At 43.3% G+C, this 11,486-nt stretch overlaps 1 protein-coding gene across 1 annotated transcript; it reads right to left on the reverse strand.

Moving 5' to 3' along the window:
* Positions 1-1,745: 1,745 nt before the first annotated feature.
* On the reverse strand, positions 1,746-8,428 carry LOC128446194 (BEN domain-containing protein 4). The gene is made up of 6 exons (XM_053429177.1): positions 7,921-8,428; positions 4,574-5,113; positions 3,213-3,304; positions 3,032-3,058; positions 2,186-2,426; positions 1,746-1,978 (listed from the first exon to the last, which is right to left on the reverse strand). The coding sequence occupies exons 1-6, from the start codon at positions 8,426-8,428 to the stop codon at positions 1,746-1,748; spliced, it is 1,641 nt and encodes a 546-aa protein (XP_053285152.1).
* Between the last annotated feature and the right edge of the window lie 3,058 nt (positions 8,429-11,486).

Consider the following 11,486-nt stretch of genomic DNA (forward strand, 5'->3'; position numbering starts at 1 on the left):
TAAGTGAAATTTATAGGACTCTTACTCATGACTCACAAGTTTTCTATTCAGCGGTGGTCCTGAGTTTAAATGAAACAATATCCTTGTTCATGGATCAAAATCACAAACTCACATATCCCATCATGACTCGTTAATTTACCCTTGATACTAATATCATGAGTCAGGATTTGGAACCAGCAAATGGATCATCATAAGGAATCAGACACGCAGACAGATAACAGACAGACAGATAAACAGACAGATAAGTGAACCATCACCAGTTTCCAGCTTCATAATTCATTTTATTTATCATAAATAAAAAAAAACAAGGTATCAGATCTGTAAAAATGATTTTTCACAGTGTTGTTAAACTTTGAGGAGTAAATACAAAGAAACGCTCACATTCAGCACAGCAACACAACAACAGAATCCAACTGCGTTAAGGTTTCTGTGGCACTTTTCTACTTGGCTTATTAAAGAGAGAGAGAGAGAGACACCTCACACAAGGACTGTACTTTATAATACACATTGTACACAGCACTGTCAACGTTTCAAACTGACCCGAGAAATCAGCTACATTCAAAACGTAGAAAACAACGTTGCTGAGGGAGAGAGCAAAGAATCAACGTAGAGAATCAGATGAAATGCTACAATTCTGCTCATGGACAAGGAGACGCATCAAAGTGCAAATAAGAGCTTCAGGAAGAAAGAGGTGCTCAGTTTGTCAACATGGAATCATTCAGACGTGAATGTTTTTTGTCAGCAAAAATAAACTTTAGGTTTGTAACACAAAGTTGGGACCAAAACAACCCACGTCACAGGATATATGACACACGCAGTTTTAACAGTGTGGCTGTTTAGAGCATTATTAATATGGCGGCTGCTTTAAACCAAAATTTTACGTTCGATAATCCCGAGTTTTATCAGGGCGCTGCAATAAGGTAAGAGGGGAGTGTTTCTAAAATATTCTCCTCAGACACCCGTATTAAAGGCGGCAAATACGTGATTTACGTTGTCTGTTGGCCTAATTTTCTGCAATTTGACATATTGAGTTTTTGTCGAATTTTCAGAAGTTGTGTAGGAAGGTTTTTGTCAGTCCAGGCGAAATTGCTTTTATAAAAAATACTACTTTTTAAATCGATTTTTCTGTTTTAGAAATAATATTGTACACGTCAGAAGTGGCTCAAATGAAGACAAACATGTGGATGCAAAGTGCAAAACTACAGGCAACAGAGCAGAACTTTCTCAGAGGCACTCCTGTAGAGGGGTAAAGTAAAAGTGCTTGGCAGACGAGGCAGAAGTTTGCGTGAGAGTATTAAATGCTACTTACCATGATGGAGGTGATGGAGGGTGAAATGTCACTGAGGGACGTAACGAGTCTTAACACAAACAGCTTCCTGAAAAAATTAAACAACCTGTGTGCACAAAACAACCTCCACCACCTCCAAATGAAGTAAACAGAAATTTTCCATTGAAAGTCACACAACTGCTCAGAATTCAAACCATAGCTAAAGCAGTAAATGGAAGACTAAAAATCTGATCAATTTAAAACGCACCTCAAGAGTCAGATTTTCACTAAACAAAAGTTTAGGTATAAAAATGGCAAAAAAGCTAGAAAACTATTTGAAAAGAGGAATGTCGTTATTTTCTGCATGAGAAACTTCTGGAATGTTTTTCTTCACTGTGTAAATTGACAGAATAAGGTCAGTGTGTTGGGATATGTGTTGTCGTACAGCTACATCTCGGCTATTTAGTCTGTCGCACCTTCAATCTGATTGGCCGTTCTGGCAGCCTTTTAAATATAGTTCGTCCTGTGACAGGTGTCCTTCAAAGCTGTCCATGTAGAGGCTGCTGGTGCTGCTGCCGCTGCTGCCGATGAACGTGCCGACCGCCCGGCCCTGGCGAGCGTGGCCCACGGCGTCGCTGAACACTTTGTTGATCTGCTCCTCTGACGGCATCCACCAGTCTGGGTTTGAGGCACAGTGCATCCGGATGAACTCTGACACAGAGATTGTAAATTCAAAAAAAGATTTATATGGTTTCTCTAAAAAGCATTATATTCTGCTACCTGTGTTTCATAGTTTCACAGAGTTAATGATCTCATAAACAGAGAGCAATAACTTGTGAAATCTGAAACATGGATCGTAGAAGAGGATCATTTAATTAAATACTTAATATTTAATTAAATGACACTCAGAAGTTGTACCTCTGAGGCAGCTGACTTTGACCGGGTTGAGCGGTCGTCTCTCCAGGCCCGGCTCCCCTGAGTGGACTGAACGCTTCCTCTTCCCCAGACCGCAGGAGAACTTTAGCTCGTCCGTGGTGAAGACGTAGCGTATCAGGTAGCGCAGCAGCCGGCGGCCATCTTTCTTGGAGGAGTTGACGGCTTCATCCCACTGCTTGTTAGTGATGAACAGAGGGTAGTTCTCCAGGAGCTGTTTACTGCCCTGCAGGGAGGACGGAGATACAGTAAGTAAAGGGGGGAGCTCAGGTATATCCGTATTCTTTACCCACTAATGTGAATAAATGATGCAGCCTCACATAGTTATTGACTTTTATTCGAAATCTGTATATTGTGCAGTATATTAAGGTTTAAATACTTCAACTTGAACTTTGCATCATCTTACAAATAAAAGGTGACGGTTCTTCAGGGTGTACAGAACATCATCTCATGTCATCATTACAGTAACAAACAGAGTGGTACTCAGAGAGTGGACACATCCACCAGGTTACAACAGTCCCCATGCGAAGACCACATTTAAATGTACTAGCAATACATTTAGGGGGGGTCTGCACTTAACTTTCACTTAACGTCTTAGATTTTCCATCAAGATCCATTAAATAATCTGTGAGAAATGAATGGAAATGTTGAAAAATAGCCTGCAATGTTTGAGAAAGTGGATAAAATCCTGGATCTGAGCCTCCACCCGAAAATATGTCATTGAGATCGGTTCAGTAGTTTTTGCATCAACATGCTCACGAACCAACAAACTGTGTTTTTATGAAAACATCGATGGAGGTAATAATAAAAAGGGTTAAAAAAAACACCAACCTCAAAGACTGTTTGCCGTTCTTCTTCCTACGGAGACAGTTTTTCTTTCACTTATTTGTACAATTAAAATGAATAAAAACATTTTCATCGCAGGACGGAAGTGATCTGTTATTTTTAGACTTTATCATGATGCTAATAATAACTCTTTAAAGGGCTGATGTGAAGGAAACTGTCTCCTCACCTCTGTGAGCTGCTCCTCCGGCAGCGGCTGGATCAGCTGGTTGTGAAACTCCAGAACAGTCTTGAAGTAGTCAAGAACATTTTGACAGGGAGCTGCATCGATAAAAACACACACACACACACACACATATATAAGCTGTAATACAGACACACTGTAAAAACAAAGAGACGACACATCTGCTGAATAATTAAAGAATAATAATCGTACATTATTTTCTTCCCTCGTTAAAAAACCATTCTGACTCTGGTAATTTACTGATCAGGGTGAAACAGTGTTGTATCAGTGTTTAATGTGCAGCTACGGAATGATCAGTTTCATGATAATTACGTTAGTGAGACTCTGGAGAGCCGGAAAGTTCAGAAAAAGAACAGCTATTAAAACTGTTGTTGCAAACTGTTAAACATTAAAGAACATGTGGCTCGCTTGAAAAGTGAAAACACAGAAGATGAACTTGTGATTGAAAACTGTCTCCACAAATACACAATTTAGTCCTGATTGAGTAATGGGTGTTATTTTGAAACTACAGCTGCCTTTGTTTTCAATTTAAAAGTATATTTATGATCAGTTTGAAAAGCTTTACATGGTTAGTAGGAACAACTGGAGCTGAGAGAAGTGAAGAAGAACTGACAGATAAATGGTTTGGCTGTTGGCTTTGGTCTTTTCAGGGGATTTGTTGACAAAAAAAATCTTTATCCTCTAACGGATTCTGGTCTAAAAATAGCAATAATGATTATCTACATGGTTGCTCGGCTCCAGAATGTGTTTAGTACAATATGTAATATTGCATTTGTACTGTATGGACATTTTCATTATATTTCATGTTAACATGTAAGAAAACGTGATGAACTTTAAATCTTCCAATGTTATTGATTACATTTACAATACATAGATATCTATGATTTTTCCATCTATATAAGGTTTAGGTCTTGTCTTTAGTCCTACAGAATTTAGATTTACCAGGAAAAATACATTTAAAAAATAAGTATTACACCATTTCCTGATGTCATATGATGGGTTATAATGTTATGACCAATATAAGCTTTAGATTGTATGTTGAGTTATTCAGTCCACACACACACAGACAGTGGTGAAATGAATCATCTGTGTGTGCAGCTACATTAGCATGCAGGGCAATTAAACACAGAACTAACAGGCAGATTAATCAATAAGGAATATTAATTAGGCTACAACCTGAGAGTGTAGAAACAATGAAATCCAATGTTTCCAACACATGGAATAACGGCTCACGTGTTGTGTTATTTAGTGTGGACATGAATCATGAGTTGTGGCCGTTGCAGTAGTCACATATCAAACCAGAACTCCTTTGGAGCTCTGTGAGGTCTTTGCTTTGTTTACTCCACCTGGAATGTTCTCCAGCTTGTTGCGGAGCTCCTCGTTCTCCTGCTGCAGAGACAAAACCTCCTGCTCCAGCTCCAGGCAGCGTGGACAGCAGTTCTCCTCCTCCTCTTCCTCCTCGGGCAGCGTGGACGACGGGTGGCCGTACGACTCCGACGGAGTGGGCGAGCCCCAGCCTCCCAGGGTGTGTCTCTGAGGAGAGACCCCTGAACCGGGCTCGTCCTCCAGACCTGCAGCCAGATGCTGCTGCTGCTGCTGAGGCCCTGAGAGGAGATAGCTCTGGAGGGAGTCTGTGAAGATGCGCAGAACGGCAGAGGTCTGTTGTTGGTTCTGATGGCTTTGTGGAGCCTCCTCTTCTGGGTCCGTGGTCGACGAGCTTTCTTCGGGTTTGGGCTTCCCCAGTGAGGAGCAGTGAAGCCCCTGGGCGTCCTCCAGCTTGATGTTGGAGCCGAAGGAGGACGAAGGCTCCAGGAGACGACCGTTGTTCAGGAGGCTGAGGACTCGGCTGCACTGCTGAGCGAAGGCATCCAAGATGAGACGGTTTTCTGCAGCAGAGGAGAAATCACAATGACAAAGGGCTGTAGTGGTTTTTCATCTAAACGTCAGTCACTGTTACGTCCTCACAGGAGCTAGAAACATTCACCCCAGGGTCCATGGAGAAGCTCTTCTTAACCGCATCACGAGGTCCTCATCAGCAGAATGAGTTTCTATCAATTCCCATGAGAGGGAATAAGAAGTAAAAATGAGGGAGAAAGAAAAAAACTCACTCATATTGTTTCCTAACTGAAAACATGAAAAATAAGATGTAGATCCTGTCTCTTATCTTATTAGTTGCAAAAGCTAATGCATTACTTCCTTATATTACTTAATGTTCGCTCTTCACAGTGACATAATCAATCCTAAAATATGATCAGGAATAAAAAAAAATCTAAATAAGCGTCAGGTTGTGTCCACAGGATGCAGAAATACCTTGAAACATAGAGTTTTGTATTGTATAATTTTCTGACTTGATGATGTCACTTATCGTCTGACATCATATGATGGGAAATAATTTTATGATCGATTTAAGCTTCAGCTCGTCCCTCTCACCTGATTATTTGAAGAGATATCTCATTTTTGAATAATGCATGACGTTGTGTAATTCATTGCATGATCTCAATCTAAGATTTAATCCAGCAGAAGATTTTTTATTTCCCTCTGAAATGAAGCAGAGTAGAAAGTAGTGGAGGCTGAAAATACTCGACTAGATATACTTAGTTACTGAAGGGAAGCAGAACACTGCTCCTCAGTGATGGAGACAATATGAGTGATTCTCTGTTATTTTATGCTTCACTGCTTTTGCTTCCTCTTTCCCTCTTTTTAATCGAGCCTCGTCGAGCCAAACATTTCCATTACCGTGGCGTACAGTCGGCTCCTCTGTTGATACAAATGTCAGCTTGATTATGCTGATTTATTCAGATATCAATAAACTCTGAAGTCACAGTGTCGGCTGTGACCGAACCCGGCCGAGCAGAGAAAAGCAGCACGGAGCAATTGTCCAGGAACACGCCTCAGTCAGTGTGTAGTTTCCCTGGTAGTCGAGGCACGTCTGGGTGAGATGATCGCACACATACCTCCATGCAATGATTAAGAGTCCACTGGCCACACACACACACACACACACAGATAAAATGAGTTCTAGATGGCCACTGCTGCGTTGCCACTCGCTCAGACGTGTCTATCAGCCTGGTGCAGATGTGTCGCATTTATTAATATGCGTGCTGTCTCTGTTTACCCATGGAGATGTATCTGATATCATTCGCCTTCACCCTGAACCCCCCCCCCCCCCCCCCCCCTCTGTGGCACTGCGAGCTGAGAGCCTCATAAAATTTCATTAAAAACAACACGCTCGGCAGAGGCAAATTTATGAGCCCCATTTATTTTAATCACAACTCTTTGGGAAAAGGCTTTTCAATGCAATTTGTGTTATTGTGCGCCGAAGCGGTCGCTCAGTCCCCGGCTCTCTGCTGCTTCTCTCCACGAGAAGGGCATCAAGTTTTTTCTGTTTGTTTGGCAGACGCTGTTTGCACCCAGGTGTGTGTGGCCAATAATGCTATTTACACCCGGGGTGGTTAGTGATGGTGGAGATTTACACCTGGTTCTCAGGCCCTGGTGCAACATTTCAATGAGCCACGAGGGAGAAGCTCTGGCAGGAAGGTTTCCTAACACATTGTTTAATTTGTGATTGTGTCTGTTTTCACCAAAGCCAACGTCCACCAAAGCCAACGTCTCTCCCTAAAACAAACAAAGAAATGATGTTGCTTGGATCAAATACAACTGAAAAGTTGGATGTGAGAAAAACAAGGCACATATGGAGCCATTAAGTCAACAGGTGTTATGTGGCTGTTGTGTGACTTCTCACCTGGGTGCAAACAACATTGTTGGCAACAAACCCCTAGGTACAAACATCATCAATGTTCCTGATGTTATGCTGATCACATCCTGCAGATAAAAACTCTCCCATGTGTCATTGTGAGTAAGAACAAAGCCAGATTATCAGGGACTCTTGTGTGATATCAGCGGATTCATTAGAGCAGGGGAAATATGGATTTGTGTTATTGTCTCACAGGTGAAATCAGGAACACGTGCACCTAAGAATGGATGCAAACAATGGGTCATTATCTCCAGAGTGTGTGTGTGTGTGTGTGTGTGTGGAGGGGGGGATTTCACGTGTTAATAAAGGGCGACGGTGCAACCTGAGCTCACTCTGAACACTTGATTGCCTGTTAACCAACAATAACCAGCAGCCAATTGAGCCTCGGCTGCCGACAGTGATAAAGAGATTCATATCTGATGAGAGGACCATGATGATAGAACTATAATCTGCTTAATTTCAAAACTGCCAGGATTGGGTTCAATGCCTTCATCAGAGATGTTGGTTCCCATGGACCCGCCCAGGGAACAGACATTTCTTCTTCCTGAGCCTGTGGAGCTCAGGAGCTGAGGAGGAAAATGAGCTGGGAACAATGTGTTTCAAGAGGAGACACACACGTAAACATGCACACACACTCATGGACAGCCAATTAGCCAATGTAATTTTTAGCACAGGCCCACTGGAGATTCAATCATGACTGCTCTCATTACAGCAGCAAATCAATCACTGCTGACAGGAGGCAGGGGAGGAAGAGGTGGGAGCAACAACACGAAGCTCAGGTGATGAAGAGCAAACAAAAGAGACTCTGTCCCTTAATTGGACAGCGTAGTGTTCCCCATTGACTTGTGAAAAACACCCCAGAATACCCAGCAGTGGGACCAGTGTGGAGACATGTGGATGAGTAGAGTCTCCATGACTGGGGAGAAGTTTGAGACCCACCTGAGCTGATGCCGTAGCTGCAGTCTGGAGACAATCTGGGCTCCGCTCCGCCGACGCGCCGCTGTTGCGCACCGAGAGAGGCTGAGGATGAGGGGACCCTGCTGCTGGGCCTGCTCTCACATGGGAAGCGATGCTGCTGATGATGTTGATGCTGCTGCTGCTGCTGGGGCATCGGGTGATGATGCTGCTGCTGCTGCTGGATGCTGCTGCTGCTGCTGCTGATGGCGACGGGGGACTGGTGGAGAGGCTGCACACGCTGCTGGTGCTGCTGGTGGTTGAGGTGGTTGTGGTGCGCCTGAAAATGATGAGGCTGCTCGGGGTGAAAAGTGAAGTGATGTCCGTCGCCGAACAGAGGCACCTCCACCACCGCAGCCGACCTGTCAAGACGCGACTTGCCCGCCGAGCGCTTGCTCTGGAAGGGCTTCAGGCTGCTGAACGGACCCCGCTCCTGTCGGCACATCTTGGGCGCGCAGGGCCCCTCGTCCGCGGGCTGCATCTCTCCCTCCATCCCGGGCACAGGTGCACGGCTGCGAGGGCTCGGGTGTCTCGCGGTGCCGGGGTGACGGGCAGCTGAGGAGCGGGGGGGGGGAGCTCCGTCACCGTCTGGATCACTTTCCCTCGCACACACCGCGCGCAGGAGGCGGAGGCTGATCCAGATACTGACGCGGCGCCGCTCCAATCCCCACCCGGCTGCTCTGACACTGAGCCTCCTCCAGCGGGACTCAGGGACCTGCCTCCTTCGTGGCCCGCATCCGGAGAACAACAGGGGCTTCAGCCGCTCAGCCACCCGACCGGAGAAAAAACAGAAAACAGACAAATCCCGCAAATGAGGAGGCAGAGGCCATTTTGCTCCTGAAGCTCAAAGCAAAGGACAAATGACAGAGGAGCTTCAGATCACATCCAAACATCAGACACACTGCTGAACTGCATTTAGAGAGATTTTTGACTGATTTTAATTATAGACTGACTAAAAATAACAACAATGCAACGATAACAATATAGAAATCATTCATGTTATTCTCCCTTTGCCTTCCATACTCCCTGATTATTATAAAGAGGTATTTCATTTAATTTTCTCTTTACCTTCAATGCACCTTCCTAAATGGATAACCTTTATAATAAAAAATTGTAATTTGAATCTTAATTTGCCTTCCATACTCCCATAATAGACTAATATAAACCATTATACAAATGTACTTAATTCCGCTGTCCATACTAACTCAGTCATTACAACCAACTAAACTACCAATATAAAATTAAATTATAATTTAGTCTCCATAACAATAGCTTAAGTCTCTATTTTACCTTCCATGCTCCCATGAATATCATCAAATAAGCTTTAGAATTTAAGAAATTAACTATTTTAATCTCTATTTGCCTTCTTTAAAACCCTCAATATAATAACACAAACTAACATTATAAATAATGTTATTAGTCTTCATTTGCTTTCCATAGTACTGGATATAAGATGTTAATATTGGATAAAAAAATGTTTAGTTATATTCAGTCTTCATGAAATGACTCCAACTATCAAACTTCAGTGTGAACTTACCTTCTGTGAGAAAACCTCTGGAGACAGCAGGTGAACATCTGTCCTGTTGCCTGCAGGCCTGACAGCTCGCAGCCCCACAAGGGGGCGCCACACCCACAGGTACTACACAGGGTCTGATGGATGGAGGAGTAAAAGACCTGCTGCTGTCAGAGTCTGTGGCTTTTTCTTCTTTTCAACAGGTCAGACATGTCTGTTGCTTTTACACATTTCTGGAGCTCAGTCAATATTTTCTCTGGACACTGAACTGGACGTGGCTGCGAGCCAAAAATAAAAGTTATCGAGGCTGAAAATGTAAATAAATATCGTGAAAACACAAAACTTTAAAAGGGCGATTATTCCTCATGAGGCTGTTTTGGTTTGAAGGTGCATGGCTTTGAAATGTTTGTACTTTGATGAATTAACTATAAATCCAATTAAAGCTTTTAAGAGCCTGTTTAACTTTTACTGAACATCCACAAAAAGTGACATTTACAAGATACTGATTTAGTTTGGTTTTATTTTCTATTTACTGGGATTTAAAAAAAACTCAATTCATTGTGCGTTACCAATGGCTGTTTTTTCTAAGTTGAAAGACTGATTTCAATATAGTATGATGATATATTTCCCTGCGGGTTTTCTCTGAATGTTCCTTTATGCTTCCTGAATTTATATTAGATTTGCACTTAAGTCCAGAAAGTAAAAACAATAATTAAATACAGAAGAGGCACAAATGTCATTTAGATTTTAGTCACCTCCCATCATATATCTGATCTAAATTACATATGCATTACATTTTATATTTATAGTTGGACTATGTGATTATTCCAGGTCTCGTATATAATACAGAGATTTAAATGAAGTGTAGAATAAACCATATCCAGATAACTTAACTTTATATGCATGTGTATAGATGTTATATTGTGGTTATATAGAGAGAGAGAGAGAGAGAGAGAGAGAGAGAGAGAGAGAGAGAGAGAGAGAGAGAGAGAGAGAGAGAGAGAGAGAGAGAGAGAGAGAGAGAGAGAGAGAGAGAGAGAGAGAGAGAGAGAGAGATAGATAGATAGATAGATAGATAGATAGATAGATAGATAGATAGATAGATAGATAGATAGATAGATAGATAGATAGATAGATAGATAGATAGATAGATAGATAGATAGATAGATAGATAGATGGATAGATGGATGGATGGATGGATGGATGGATGGATGGATGGATGGATGGATGGATGGATGGATGGATGGATGGATGGATGGATGGATGGATGGATGGATGGATGGATGGATGGATGGATGGATGGATGGATGGATGGATGGATGGATGGATGGATGGATGGATGGATGGATGGATGGATGGATGGATGGATGGATGGATGGATGGATGGATGGATGGATGGATGGATGGATGGATGGATGGATGGATGGATGGATGGATGGATGGATGGATGGATGGATGGATGGATGGATGGATGGATGGATAGATAGATAGATAGATAGAGAGAAATGAGTAAATATTATAATAATATAACTAAAACATGACGTCGTGCCTCTCGTACAGATGTTTAATTAAGACATTATCTGAGCTCGTTCACGTCTTCAGGTAGAATCAGCATCACTATGCCTTGGGACCCCGTGAGCGCGCACGTCATGTTAATAGGGTATACGTGCGCGCGTCAGGACCCGGAGAGAGTCACAAAAGCCGCGGCCGCGCACAGAAGAGTTCACACAAGTTGTGCGCGGAGCCAGACTCCGGGTGAGAGAGGATCTGAGCTGAGATCAGCCCTGCGGGGAGAAGAAGGAGCAGATCCAAGGATTTAATGACGGAGCTTCTCTCTCTGCTGATCTGCTGACTGCTGTGTGAAGGCGGCTCGGGACCCGGGAGGATGAGGGTCACATAACTCTGCGTCTTTTGGATCCATTCGCTCATATTCACCCCCCATGAGGAGCGAGTGACCCGGGCGGACTCAGTCCGGAGCTGAAGCCCCCTCGGCCGGACGCAGGGACCGCGAGGCCCCGCTGCGGCTCCCTCCGCCGGG

The sequence above is a fragment of the Pleuronectes platessa genome, chromosome 8 (genome assembly GCF_947347685.1).
Source record: "Pleuronectes platessa chromosome 8, fPlePla1.1, whole genome shotgun sequence".
NCBI lineage: Eukaryota > Metazoa > Chordata > Actinopteri > Pleuronectiformes > Pleuronectidae > Pleuronectes > Pleuronectes platessa.